Source organism: Lytechinus variegatus, chromosome 3 (assembly GCF_018143015.1).
Source record: "Lytechinus variegatus isolate NC3 chromosome 3, Lvar_3.0, whole genome shotgun sequence".
NCBI lineage: Eukaryota > Metazoa > Echinodermata > Echinoidea > Temnopleuroida > Toxopneustidae > Lytechinus > Lytechinus variegatus.
This window is the reverse complement of record NC_054742.1, coordinates 41,127,930-41,143,629: the sequence shown is the minus strand read 5'-3', so window position 1 is coordinate 41,143,629 and position 15,700 is coordinate 41,127,930. Positions and strand designations below refer to the sequence as shown.

At 34.2% G+C, this 15,700-nt stretch overlaps 1 protein-coding gene across 1 annotated transcript in view; it reads left to right on the top strand.

Moving 5' to 3' along the window:
* Positions 1–3,436: 3,436 nt before the first annotated feature.
* LOC121411037 (ATP-binding cassette sub-family C member 9-like) overlaps positions 3,437–15,700 on the top strand; it is a 35,556-nt gene continuing 23,292 nt past the window's right edge. The window contains exons 1-4 of the mRNA XM_041603505.1: positions 3,437–4,370; positions 8,598–8,837; positions 10,280–10,468; positions 12,494–12,652. Of these exons, the coding sequence (XP_041459439.1) occupies positions 3,780–4,370; positions 8,598–8,837; positions 10,280–10,468; positions 12,494–12,652 (1,179 nt within the window). The 5' untranslated portion in view covers positions 3,437–3,779. The remainder of the gene's footprint in view (positions 4,371–8,597; positions 8,838–10,279; positions 10,469–12,493; positions 12,653–15,700) is intronic.

The window sequence follows — 15,700 nt, the reverse complement described above, 5'->3', positions numbered from 1 at the left end:
ACAAGAACATTTCCCTTCCTCACTCCTCCCTCTTCTCCCCTTTCCCTCTCTCTCCTCTCTCTCTCTTCTCATCTTTCGCATATCTTGCATCCCTTTTCCAACCAGATCTTCAACAAAGATCTTTCAATATCAAAATGTACGTCATGCGAACAATGGATAACTAGAGAATCAAATTAAGGTAATAAAAGGCACACTCTATATAGTTTAGATAACTGGAATGAAGTGAGAGGGTGAGGGAGGGTGGGAGGGGGAGCTCTGGGATTCTCCTTTTTAATGATAGGTTATAGATGGTGCTCTTCCCTCTATCTTGACAAGAACTAACAAAGCATTAAAAAAAAACTAAAAAAAACTAACGATTATTCAAAGCAATGCGAGTTGGTTTGGGTTGATTGTGGGACTACGACGGATGTTGCTTTCACTCACCAAACAGGATCCTAACAAGGCAGGTCAAAAGGTATAATTCCCTATTAAATACGGCAAACTTTTCTGACATTACCACACACGGGCGGATATTTGTGCCCTCCTCTCCTGAATCATGAAGCGAAAAGAAAAAACTAACATGAATCGGATTAAAAATAGTGCATTTTTAGCAAAAACGTAATTCGTTCATAATATGGCAGTTATGAATTATGCTTACTGGCTTGCCCCCAAAAAAGTAATATATGCGCTATCGTTTTAGGATAATTAATGTGCTCCGTTTTTACAAAGTGATAGTCAGTACTCCTCCAATAATAAGTATAAACGGTTTCCCATTTATTTCATCTTTCGCAACTTGTTTATTACAAAACCGAATTGGAATCGAAACTAAACTTTGATTTCCCGATGTAATCTGCCCCTGCCATTCGACGATCTACTGAAGATTTGTTAATGTCACAACCCTTATGAGTCTGTGGTTCATCCCCCTTCTTTTAAACATTAAATAGAAGAAAGTAGAGTTCATTTTCAGAATGTACAGTTCTAGTTCCCTCTTCATAAAAACATTCCAATACGGTAACGTTGCTGTCGTGGTATTAGCACCGTTTCTTGTCAGGGTAGATATCATAATGACAAATTTACCATAGCAGTGGGACCTGGTTTTAATATGACGGACAACATTGATATACAGTGCGTCCCAGAATAAACGAAACCGAGATTTAGCGATCATTTATCATAACTTAATCATAAATAGAATAGACAAATGACCTACCAATTTAAAGCTTAGAATCTCCTCTTTCATCTGATATTACTTAGGTTATTTCTTATTCACGCATGAGTGAGCAAAAACAATTTGAAGAAAGGATACCAAAAACTCATTTGACGGGGGTTATCTGGGTTTCAAAAAGAAAACCACATTTCTGAAAAGTTCAATATCTGCTCTTTAATTTGGTACCAAAATTACAAAAAATGGTCAAGAAATAAAAAAGTTCTGTTCATTTGAAATAAGGCTTGTATTTCGATAATTTCATGAGATAAACGTGTTTTCACCGGTTTCCCACAGAAGCTTTCGCATGGTGAACAAAAGATTTAATGCATGGCTGATCGTCAACAAAACAGAGTGTCGAGAGAGTTTGAAAGCCATCCTGGAGAACCTCTTCATTTTATGAAATTATTGAAATTCAAGCCTTATTTCAAATGAGCAGAACTTTGTTATTTCGTGACCATTTTCTGTAATTTAGGTATCAAATTAAAGAGGAGATATTGAACTTTCCAAAAATGTGGTTTTCTATTTGAAACCCAGATACCCCCCGCCAAATGAGTTTTTGATATCCTTTCTTCAAATTGCATTTGCTCACTCATGCGTGAATAAGAAATAATCTAAGTAATATCAGATGAAAGAGGAGATTCTAAGCTTTAAATTGGTAGGTCATTTGTCTATTTTATTTATGATTAAGTAATGATAAATGATCGCTAAATCTCGGTTTCGTTTTTTCTGGGACGCACTGTATAACACGGGTCGTATAAAGTGAGCCGATTGTGTCACACAATATTTCTCTAAACTGTTTGTTTTTACTAACAAAACTTTACAACTATTTCCCTTAATTGTCTAATAATATTTAAAAAAACACTCCATCTTTCTTTTCCGATATCTACGCAAATTTGGGCAATTATTTACTCACTTGTCAAAACGGAGACTTATATAATTTCATTCCAGCCATTCTTGGCTGGCCGGATCTTTCCTCAAGATTTGAAGCATGTGTTGCATGGTTTGAAAACTGATGTTCTCCAATCAAATTATCAGCATTTTCGTATATAACCTTCTTAATCTTCACCCAATTTTGATTAAATTATTCCTACATTAATTATTTTACCTTTCTCTATATAGTTGGTGTGATAATGAACCTGTAGTAGCCTAGAAGGCACGCTCTACCCCTTCACATACTTTAACCCTTTTTTTATAAAAAAAAAAAAAAACCCGTCTGTTACTCCTTAATAACCCTTTTCTTTAGATACTTGAATGTATTTATCATTTATAGAGCATATAGATCATATTTGTTTAATTTGAATACTATAAAATAACAAAGACATAAATGTTTGAAACTAACTCGTTATTTTAGACCGAGTAAACATTAAAAACGAAGCTAGAACACAATTTCGGTGTTTATTATATGTCTATGATTTCCAATTCAAATATGTTGATATTTATATGTTAACATGTCAATATTTACACGTTAAATGTGGTTATGATTTCAAACATAGTAGACATAGTAGACAGGAAATCAGAATACATTGTTGTAAGTTTGGGTGGGTATGAAATGCATTATTTGATTAAATATGTTTCTGTAAATGTTATGAATACAACCGTTCTTTAAAACGTGTCTATAATGGGGGGGGGGGGAAGAAAATCAGGTCAATGTTATGTGGAAAATTGTTTGATCAATTTGAAGAAAGGAGGTTAGCCTACGAACTGACATCGAAGGAGCTTAACAGGCATTGGCAAATCTTCGCAAGCCAATAAAGTAAGTCAGTGAATTGTGATACAAACATTATCAATCCAATTTGGGCAGCTCCTTATATTCAGTGGTAAAACGCATGGAATATAAGGAGGAAGGACATGGCGACCGGGGAACATTTAATAATCGCGAGAACGAAATGACTTTTCAAGATAAAGGTCTATTGGGTGACAGATTTTATCATATTATTTGGAAAATGATTTCATATGTTACCCTTTTCCCTTTCATCTCCTATCTCCCCCCCCCCCCCTTGTCTTCCTTTTTTGGTTCTCCATCGTGCAACTTTTCTTCGGGGGGATGCCCCCAAAGCCCCCATCCGTACGCCTGTTCCTATTCTTTAAAGTGTCACTCTCAGTTTGTATTTCCGTTATAGTACTTATTTGTTTTGGAGAACCTTGAACACCCAGGTCAATCAGATACCTCCTCTTAGCTATTAAAATGAGACTTTGACCGTTATCACAAGGGGTCTTATAAAATAACAAATTTCAAAGATCTCTGCTCATTATGCAGTGTTTCAGAAAGCTTTATTCATTTTTTGTTGAATATGCTTGTAGAAGCAATTTTGATATTTCTAATAAATTACAAACCAACAGGAAGGTACGTTTCAGAACTTTGCTATTAGATGAACAGTGGAAGTTATTCTGGCTTTCAATTGTACATTGGATGCCATCAAGATTTAATGTCTTCTGATAATAACCATTGAGATTATGCCTAAAGTAATTTCCGATGTCGCTAAGTAATTTATTATAGAAATGTGACACTGAGAACATCGAAACCTATAGGATTTAATCATAGATTGCTGCATTTCGGAGTGATTTTTTTCTATTCTACAGGAACTAACTTATTACGATGATGAGTGGATGGGACTGGTTTTGTGGTGTAAACTACACACTTGATTCTGGCACAGGATTGAACAACTCATGTTTAATCAACGGCATCATCGTAGTCCCGCAGCTCGGTTTCGTCGTTATTTCATCTATTATCCTCCTTTTACTCGCCGTCTGCTCCACCTCTGAGAGACAAAACAGTTCCAAGTATCACCTACAGCTTCCAGGCCACACCCCAAGATGGCTTCTGACCTACATCCTCCTTGTCCTAACACTCTCCTTCTTAGCAGAAGGTATTCTGACCAACGATACCTACCTCGCCAACTCCTTACCACATCAACCGCATCTCTATGTTGTAGGAGTGGCGATGTTTCTTGGGGCAATACTATCCATTGTTTATTACCACGTGATGGAAAAATGGCGTGAACGTCATATGGTTTGGCTTCTATTCGTTTATTGGATAACAACTTTGTTTTCATTGGCAGTCGAGATGGTGCACATTAAAAGAAGAGGAGATATTAACTTTCAGAACGTCAGCTTTGATATCACTTTGCTGCTTCTTTTTGTAGTTGGTATGTTCCTAGTCAATGAGATGATCCTCTGTTGTCATATGGTAAGGATTTCATTTTGCTGAATATCTCTGTGCTACATGTATAATGATGATCATAATGATGATGATAATAATGATGATATCAATAATAATAATAATAACTAATGGCGTAACGATGGGAGATTTGGGGAGTGCTTGCCCCCCTCCCCTCCCCCCAAAAAAGAAATCACGACAAAGAAATAAAAAGAGAAAGAGGAAAAAACGAAAATGGCGAAAATAAAATATCATTTTCTGAATATTGTTTCAAAATCTATCACAAAATCTTATATTGTGATAAAAATGTCGAAATTTTTGCTAACTCACAACGTTAGCAAATTATGCTACTGATAATAATAATATTAATAATGATAATATCAATAATAATAATGGTAATAGTAATGATGATCATAATAATGTAAATATTAATAATGATGCTGAAAATTGTAATGATAATGATCATAATTATATCATCCCAACAATACTACATTAATTAACGACAATATTTGTATTGTCCCGAGTAAAATTTCACTTTCAACGCCCTCCGCCCGTATCACCTTTTCTCTCTTCCTCACCCAATTTTATAATTCTATTATCCATTGCCCCCTCTTGCTCTCCCTCTCAAATCTCTCTTCCCATCTCCCTCTCTCTCTCTCTCTCTCCCTGTGCTTATCCCTTTCTTTATTTCTTCCGATCATCGTGTCCCATCCCTATCAAAATACCCAGGCGCTGGACAAACAAGACACTGAACAAACCTGTCATATTTGCTTGGAAAGAAAAAAAATAACCCCCCAAAAATGAAAAATCGAACATCAATTTTATAGAAACGAACTGGCTCAGAAACCTACTAAAAATCCTTTCGTGAAGGCCCCTCCACTTCGTTGTCTCGAACCTTCATTCCACTCCCGCGCCCAATGAACGAAGACTTTCATCAGAAGCCCATTATGATTCTCCCTACCTTGCCAAAATTTATGGTTAGATAATATAAGACTTATTTTATTTATACACGATTAAAAAGCCCAAAAAGTTCACAGACTGATTTCCATTGGGGCCGTGTGGAACATACAATTGACAAAGTAAACATTTTAAAATCAGTGTTTAACGAACAATATATATGGAACAGAAGCATCAATGAAATATTACAAGGCAATCATCATGATCATTGAAACGTGAAGAGGAGGGGAGGAGAAGAAAAAAGAGGAAGAAGAAGAAGGGAAAAGTGAGAGGGAGAAGAAAAAGACAACAGAGAAGATAACAGAAGAAGAAAAAGAATAATAATGATAATAAGAAGAAGACGAAGAAATTATATACCGTTCTAAAAAAAATCAATAACTTACAACATGAAATATCTATCGGTAAATTGGAACAAATCGGTGCATACATGGTAATAGTAAATGTGTACATGGTAAAGTAAAATGTCAAAGTAAATGCATGTTTCTATAATGGACAACCGAGCACAAGAAAATGAATACAAGTCATGATTTATCAATGATAAAAGCTAAACATATAAAAATGGCTGGAAAATTCATGATAACTAAACATGCTCTGAAAATAATTATAAAGCATTAAAAACTTGGTTAATACTGATGCCATATAAAAGCAAAACATATGAAATGATTGGAAAAATAATACATGTATACTGGGGACAGATAATAGTTCTCGGGGTCAGAAGAAGCGTCAAGAAATTGATTAATTTCTGTGTTATAAGAGAAGCCATTTCAAAAACCTCAATAATAAGGTCGCTTACTTCATTCATAGAAGTAGCTTACTTAACAAGATCTCTACTCTCTGATTGAACAAGGCCCATTTTTCTAGCCTTGAAAGAAGAACACTTACATTTTGTATAATAATAATCCTTTATCAGCAGAACTGTAAGGATTCATTGAAATCACAACAAGCCATTAGGACAGTATTTCCCAAAATTGTTTTTTTTTAAAGAAAGTTCATCTTATCCATACAAACACAAAAAAAATCAATTTTAATTCGGACAGTACGAACAATATATTGCCTTCAATTGGTTATGTATCGTTTCTATATTATGAATAAAGTGTTCATTGCTGATTTACATAATTCATTATTAAAAGTACATTTAAAAATATATATATTCTTAGAAATAGATGCTATGCATTAAAGAAGGGTACTTCACAAAATTTCCGTAAAAATTTCAAAATTAATAGATTCTATATGACTAGATGTTTGTTTGGGGGTTTTGTTTACAAGAAACTTTCCATTATTTATAGATCTTGTCGAGTGGCCCTTTGATAAGATTTCTTTAGACTATATTCCTCGCCTATTAAAAGTGTATGGGGTGTATTTTTTCTGTATTTCATGGTACATAATTACATTCGAACTTTTGAAAGTAATAACCGGTTATCACTTCTGTAAGTTATCTCGTTACCCAGGATTGCGTTTCATTCACATATACGAAAAATGAAATCATTTAGATTTCATTTAGCAAAAAGATAGGAAGCAAGTAATAAATGAAGAACCCCCATCACATATAGATTAAACTGTTATTAAAAAGTATCTAGCACACAATCAAATTGCCATTTTCTTATTCAGATGCATGAAAGGGACCGTTTTGCCACCTCTTGCCAATATGTTTGATGCCAATTCTAGGATTCACAAATACCACACTCGAAATAGTACAAACTTAAATATATGGAATATAGATAAACAATATATGCACAAATCAGATATACGGGGTCCATAATATGAAAGTAATTGACAACTTCTATTACGAGAACAGTCTTTTTGAATATTTTCAACAACAAAAAATCTTAAAGTGTATATTTATTATTTTCGCTTTAATTTTTGTACTAAAAAACATTAAACTTCTACCTGAAAGAGATGGGATTAGGGGTGGAGAATGGAAAACAGGGTCGGGGGGGGGGGGGGCAAGACGGTGAATTCAAATATTATGCGCCATCTGTTATATTACACTGTATGTTAACATTCTGTATTTTGTTAACTTTTGGATTCCTATCATTTACAAGCTTCTTTAAAAAAAAATTCCTACAGGTGTTCCATTTTCAATTATTTTCTATTTTACTCAAAATTTTAATTTGCTATGCTTATGTATTTGATTTATTTTTGTATAAACAAGTATAATTCTGCTGTCTATATCATGAATGTACATATGTTAATTTTTTTATTGAATTAAATCTTATTTGATTTAAAGGTCAAGTACACCTCAGAAAATGTTGATTTGAATCAATAGAGAAAAATCAGACAAGCACAATGCTGAAAATTTCATCAAAATCGGATGTAAAATAAGAAAGTTATGACATTTCAAAGTTTCACTTATTTTTTAAAAAAATATTTATATGAACGAGCCAGTTACATCCAAATGAGAGAGACGATGATGTCACTCACTCACTATTTCTTTTGTTTTTTATTGTTTGAATTATAAAATATTTCAATTTTTACGAATTTGACGATTAGGACCTCCTTGCCTGAAGCACAAAATGTTAAAATAATGGAATTCCACGTGTCAAGGGAGGAATGAAGCTTCGTTTCGCATGACAATGACAAGAAAATACAAATATTTCATATTTCATATAATAAAAAACAAAAGAAATAGTGAGTGAGTGACGTCATCGACTCTCTCATTTGGATGTAACTTGCTCGGTTATATAACTATTTTGTTAAAATTAAGCAAAACTTTGAAATATCATAACTTTCTTATTTCACATCCGATTTTGATGAAATTTTCATTATGCTTGTTGAATTTTTCTCTTTTTATTCCAATCAAGTTTTTGTTGGGGTGGACTTGTCCTTTAATAGATAGACGAGAGGAAAGAAAAAAATATAATGTGACATTATCAACCCACTCATTGCATATTCTCAATGAATTTATAACTTGGATATTTCAATCCGATATCAATGACTTATTAAAAGATAGATATGTTTTATCGTGTTTATAACTCATATCAATTTCAGGCTGTAGAATCGCAATCATTCAAAGGGTAAAATATTGATCATTTTAGAATGGCTAGAAGCAATCATTTAGAACTATAGGGTGCACTGAATGTTGCTAAGTGCGCCATGAATTAAAGGTCCGGTTCAGCGTCTCTTAGGAATACAAACATACTCCTTAACATAATTTAAACAAACACGTATTTATGGTAAGCTTGGCGAGTCGATTCTTAAAACGACACTTGTGGTTTACGGCATTGAAAATCCCTCAACTAATAAGGTTAATAAGGATCTGGTTGAATTTATGAATGGATGGTGTATGCGTTATTTTGACAGGTATTCGGTTGCTTAGCCGAAGCGCATGGTCTATACGGTGGCGACACGGAAAAGGAAGACATGAACTATCTCCATGACTACAGTGCATTGCCCTCTTCTCTCACTTACTTTTGGATGAATTGGCTGTTTGCTGTAGGATACAAGAAAAACATCGAACCAAATGACCTGGGAAACATTCCAGAAAAACATTCGTCGCTCTACCAACACGAAAGATTCAAAAAGAACTTCCTTATTGAACAGGTGAGGAAGACCGTGAGGAACGAAATGATGACGACGATGATGACGATGATGTTGATAATGATGATGATAATATTGTTGTTGATGATGTTGATGTTGTTTTATTAAAATATTCCTCATTTTCGCTTTAGTATAAAGTTTGCAGATATTTTGTGTGAACATACGTAGGTAGGTCCCGGACGTCAGCATGTTTTATATGACACCTAGATAGATCGTTGTGATTTGATTTGTTGTTTGATATACATTAGTTCATTTAGCTAATTTTGCAATGACGTCATCAACCGTGCCATTTTACGATTTTGTCCATGTTGTAATGACGCAACAATCAATAGACCGAACTCGCACTGCATGACCATGTTTTGCATCGAAATTCATAAATTTCATATATAAAAAAAAATCAAGTTTTAAGTGTCATATAAAGCAAATAATGAACGTTTTTTCATTCGTGCAATGGACAGAATACTTCATTTGGTGAAAGATGAAATAATGATCCATTCAACTAGGCTACGCCTTTTTTGTATACAATGAAATTAATTTTCTTAAGTTCCAAAGAGATGAAAGTCTCAGTAACTCAGTTACACAAGTAATTAATATAATGTATGAGTATTTTGTTTGTGGGGTGTGTGTGTGTGTGTGATGTAGATAGTGAGTGTCCGCACGCATGCACGATTGTGTGTTTGTGTGAGTGGGGTGGTTGCCGTCTGCTATTGATTATCGAGGACTTAATATGTCGGGAGGGGATGAAAACAAACAAGTTCTTGGCTTGGGCTTAATGTCCATATAAAAGCAACAGCAAAGTAAAATGAAACTTTATACAATTACCGATTTGTCTTTTTATTTATACATCTTCATAAATGTTAAGCACACACTGTTGCTAGGTATAAGTTTTTGTTGCTTAACGTACTTGGTTCGCATCAACTTGTATCATTGCGCCATAATTCATTTATATTCGTTTCGTTGTCAATATAAGCATTCAAAAAATTTAAGTAAATTAACTTACTTAAAAGTAGTGTGTTTCAATGTACATCATCGTAAAGCGTTTTAATGAGTAGATTATAAGTAAAATCATAATAATAATATAGGGTATTTATAATGCGCACATATCCACCTTGTTAGGTGCTCAAGGCGCTCCTATATTACCCGGCTAAGCTAGGCGTTCATAGCGCACACATCTTGTTTAAGGAATTACTTCCTATACCGGTAGCTATTTACCTCACCTGGGTCGAGTGCAGCACACTGTGGATCAGTTTCATGCTGAAGGAAATTACGCCATGGCTGGGATTCGAACCCACGACCCTCTGTTTCAAAGTCCGAAGACTAATCCACTGGACCACAACGCTCCACAGTATACAGTATGATAATACCTCATTCATCCAATTATGTGGATTATCAACATTTTTATCCGGTTTTCTTTTCTTTTCTTTGTGCCCCCCCCCCTTGTATAGGAGAGAGCGTTGAGAAATCACAAGAAGATCAGTCTATCTCGAGTGTATTGGAATACTTACGCTCAAAAGATGATTCCAGCAGGGATACTCAAATTGTGCGGAGATTGCCTGAATTTAGTTGGTCCCTTGTGCATAAGTGGAATAGTATTATTCGTCACAAACGCCCTTTACGGAACACAAGATGAGAATGTGAGTTAACGTTAGAGCCTGTGAATAGCTTTGGTAAAGGGTCAATAATGTGATTGATAATCGAATATCATCTAATATGACAGTCTTACTGAAGCGTAAAGACCGTTAGATTCCAACTGCACTTCTCTGAGAAAATTTCAAATATTCAAATCTTGGATATATAGCGCCCTCTCTCGGCGATGCTTGTTTTAAATTAAAAAAATGGGCATTCAAGCACTTATCTTATAAATTTAGTGATTAGATATCCAAAAGTTACAGACAAAGAACATATCTTGAAAGTTTCAGCCCATTCCATGATTTGGAATAGGATTTAATTGAAAGACAAAAACACACATATATTTTAATTTGATCGGGTGACCCGATTAAGTTAATTTCCATGTAAAATCGCAAAATTTATCCTGTAAAACACATTTTCATTTCATATCCTCCACATTATAACTGTTATAGGGCATATCCATTCATATTAGCTAGCAATGAATTGGAATAGTGATAGGTGCATTTTGGTGGATTTACCAAAACTATACACAAGCTTTAAGGCGTATGGCACTGGCGGGGGGGGGGGGGTGGCTCGACCAAGAAAAAAGAGGGAAAGAAAAGTGTGAAATACGTACGATTTTGTATAAAAATCATCTGGAACATCTTTTTTATTATCATTTTAGTTTGCGTGCCGACTAATTTCTCCACTTACTCGTAGTTTTGTAGCAAACGCAGAATGAAAATAAATTCATCCATTTTATAATTCTCAATCTAAAAACCGATTTTCAAGTGTCACTTCCTGCCGTGTGTCTGCACGCGACTAATGAAACTTGAATCAATTTCTTGTCGTATTTTCGTGTATAGCTTCTGGGCAATGTGTCATGTATGCACTCCACTTGGTGACGTGGTGTCATTTCAAAAGTGCGAAAGGTGAAATGAGAATGTAAATGGCATATGATGAAAGTTAAATTGAAAAGATGAACCAGTTTCAAACATTCTTCATTTCGATCACATGATTACTAATACATCAGGAACCCTTTATATCAATATGGTCTCATAGACATTTTCACTAAAGCTACACATTTCTATCTGAATCTACGAAATCACTATCGAGTTTCGTTAGCATTTATAGTCACTAGATAACTTTCAGAACAGCCCATTTCAAATGCAGAAAAACCCAAACAATTATTATTTATGACCCTGATGGTAAGGATTTATGGTGTTGAACCATGCACTTCAAAAGTTATCTTTCAAAGTGTTTTCTTATGGTTATAATATATGCTTATTTTATGACATCCGCAATGTTTAATATTAGTAAGCAAGAGAGCTTATAACGAATATGTTTTTTTATAATTATGTATTTATCCATTTTTCATTGGAGATAGGTTTGCACATTTTAGCGTGTTTATATATTTTACCTTACCTTTGCATGGCAGAGTATAGTCACCCTTTTTAGCTTTACTTTATACAGCATTAAGGTTTAATTTTAATAAGTATGTTGGACCAATTATCAACCAAGAACTGATTAATTCTCTCTGAGGGTCGATCTTTCCAAATCTTTGTCATATCAGTTAAATTTTAAATAGTAATATCCTATTACAAAGAAAAAAAATTATATTTTCAATTTCCCGAGTCTTTGACCTCATAATTATTTTGTAAAGATTGGATACACCTTCATCTCCAAGTCTAGAAAGATCCATCGATAACATCTTCAATTCCAAACTCTAATACTTATTTCATAATTCGATATTAGTAATGCATATTTTATTTAAATATCATCAATTTGATGAATATTGTCAACACAATTGTCATTAATCATCATCACTGTCTTTATTCTTGCCATTGCCATTATCATGATTATTCAACATCATCCTTATGATCATGATGACCGAGATGACGACGTTGATGTTGAGAATTATCGTTATTATACATTATTATCATTATCATTATTGTAATTATCACCATCATGATAACCATTATCACATTATATTACTATTACCTACAAAGAGCTATGAGATTCTTAGAATGATGGATCTTTTTCTTATCCAGGTTCCTAGCCCTCATCATGTTACAATTGATGAATTTTTTGGGAATGGTTTCGTTTTGGTCGGAGTAATTTACATAGCAGCTTTAACTCGCCATACAATGGACCAGACATATTACTATATATGTGCCGTAGAGGGAGTTCACGTGAAATCCGCAATTCAGGTTAGTATGGAATATTCAATGTGTTTATCAAACTTCAAAAGGAACATTAATCCAGCTTTATATATAGCTGTCACGACAAAAACAAAACTCATCAGTCTAATGTGATTGGATTGTTTTGTTTTCATTTTTTGAACTTTCAGAAGAATCATAAACTTGATACAATATGCTGTACTTGCATACAGTAAATGTGAAAAGTAAGAGAGAGAAAAAACAGATAATCCATAGAAGGTAAATCCAGTAGTGGCACAAGAGGACAAAACTACCTCAAGGTGAATTCTTGAGTTTTATCAATTAAACACGGTGGTATAAATATTTTTATTTCCTTTTTCTTTCTTCGTTTAACTTTTTTTTTTTTACTTTTACAAAAATTCATAAGGGGTTGTCTCCTTTACCTGGATCGCCTAGTATGGGAAGGTGTGCGTGTGTGTTTGTGTGGAGGTGCCGTGGCAAGTCATTTGAAAGCCCGGGGGTCGATCCCTGGCCACGGCACAATGTCCGTGAGCAGTGCACTTAAAGGTCAAGTCTACCTCAGAAAAATGTTGATTTGAATCAATAGAGAAAAATCAGACAAGCACAATGCTGAAGATTTCATCAAAATCGGATGTAAAATAAGAAAGTTATGACATTTCAAAGTTTCGCTTATTTTTAACAAAATAGTTACATGAACGAGCCAGTTACATCCAAATGAGAGAGTTGATGATGTCACTCACTCACAATTTCTTTTGTTTTTTATTGTTTGAATTATACAATATTTCAATTTTTACGAGTTTGACGATTGGGACCTCCTTGCCTGAAGCACACAATATTAAAATAATGGAATTCCACGTGTTCAGGGAGGAATGAAACTTCATTTCACATGACAATGACGAGAAAATAAAAATATTTTATATTTCAAACAATAAAAAACAAAAGAAATAGTGAGTGAATGACATCATCGACTCTCTCATTTGGATGTAGCTGGCTCGTTCATATAACTGTTTTTGTGAAATGAAGCGAAACTTTGAAATGTCATAACTTTCTTATTTTACATCCGATTTTGATGAAATTTTCAGGGTTATGCTTGCTGATTTTTCCTCTTTTTATTCAAATCAAGTTTTGTTGAAGTGGACTTGTCCTTTAATTAACAGTGCTCTTTTTTTTAATTGAAAGATATGGAAATGCTATTTGCATTCAAGGAATCTAGGTGTGCAGTTTTTTTTTTTGGGGGGGGGTAAGTGTGTATGCTTTGGCTGGCTCAGATGGTAGAGTGCACGCCTCATCAACGGTAAGTCGTGGGTTCGTTCCCCGGCTGAGTCATACCAAAGATTTTGAAAATGGGATCTTATTCTTATTGTCAGGGGCTCGACGAATGAGAATGGAAAAGGGTAATAATAACATGCTATTATTGCGGGGACCGCTGGAAGAACAGCTTACAGCTGAAGTGGCTACCCTGGGTATGCAGTTATGAACCAAACACAATTATGAGTACTAGTAGGCCTACACTCTGAAAAACTCACATGGACATAAAGAAGTAATAATAACTCACTGCTGGTAAAGCATTTATTATATCGTATATATTTCAGCTCCGCTTTCACCCCACAATTTTGTTTTTGCACATTATATGCAGTAATCTTTTTTTTAATTCGACTGAATCAAGGGGAAATCGTTCTTTTCGATAAGAATAATGTGTAAGTTTCATTTTATTCAAGTACAAGTACTTGACATTCATTGAGGGGGGCACAGAGGGGGCATGTGCCCCCCCCCCCTCCCCTCGAGAAGAAAAATTTGTAATGTAAAAATGCAATTAAAACCGAAATGTGCCTCCCCTTTGAAATTGAAGACCTTTTTTTTTTGCTTGTCAATTTTTTTTTTTTTTGGGGGGGGGCTTGTCAAAATTTGGAAAAATTCCTGGATCCGCCCCTGCATTCATTATAAAGTTAAATTTGATTTTACTTTCGAATAACTATTATAAATGAAAACAAATAATGTTTTATGCTCTATTTGCAAAATATAATTTATTAGTTTAGTATGATGTCCATGGGCACGTGACATTTTTTTAATTGGTAGGCCTCATCAGTCGTATTATAATGTAAATATAATAATCATGGTGTACCCCAGTACCATGATATATTATTTCCAATTTTTGTGACACCTTTAAAAACGTGGCAGAGAGTTATGCTAAAGCTAGATTTACAAAGCAGTTATAAAGAAATGCATTATAGTGTGCAATCATAATTTATTAGTTTAGTATGATGTCCATGGGCACGTGACATTTTTTTAATTGGTAGGCCTCATCAGTCGTATTATAATGTAAATATAATAATCATGGTGTACCCCAGTACCATGATATATTATTTCCAATTTTTGTGACACATTTAAAAACGTGGCAGAGAGTTATGCTAAAGCTAGATTTACAAAGCAGTTATAAAGAAATGCATTATAGTGTGCAATCATAATTTATTAGTTTAGCATGATGTCCATGGGCACGTGACATTTTTTTAATTGGTAGGCCTCATCAGTCGTATTATAATGTAAATATAATAATCATGGTGTACCCCAGTACCATGATATATTATTTCCAATTTTTGTGACACATTTAAAAACGTGGCAGAGAGTTATGCTAAAGCTAGATTTAAAAAGCAGTTATAAAGAAATGCATTATAGTGTGCAATCATTCCAAAGGTCTTGAAGGATTGTTTACCTGGTCAATAAAATGTGTTTGAATGTTTGCCTATATTTCACGAACTGCAGAGTCACGCAAATGCACACGTTCTTCAAACGCATAAAGCTGAAAGGAATTACAGACTTCATTTCATGAGACAGCCCTTTCAATTCTCCGTTTGAATTTGCTGCAACTTTCGCATTTACCTCTTAGATGAACGCCGTCGCTCATTTCTAGATCTTTTATGTACATCTTGTACTCATTGTAGCATAAAGTACCTTTATAGCATAAACATCCTAGTATATTTCTTTCATCTTGTAAAGATAAACGAATGGGAAGTCCTCATCACTTTTATATAAAGAAAAGGTAATTAAAATGATGGGTCGATGAATAAAAAAACAACTTCA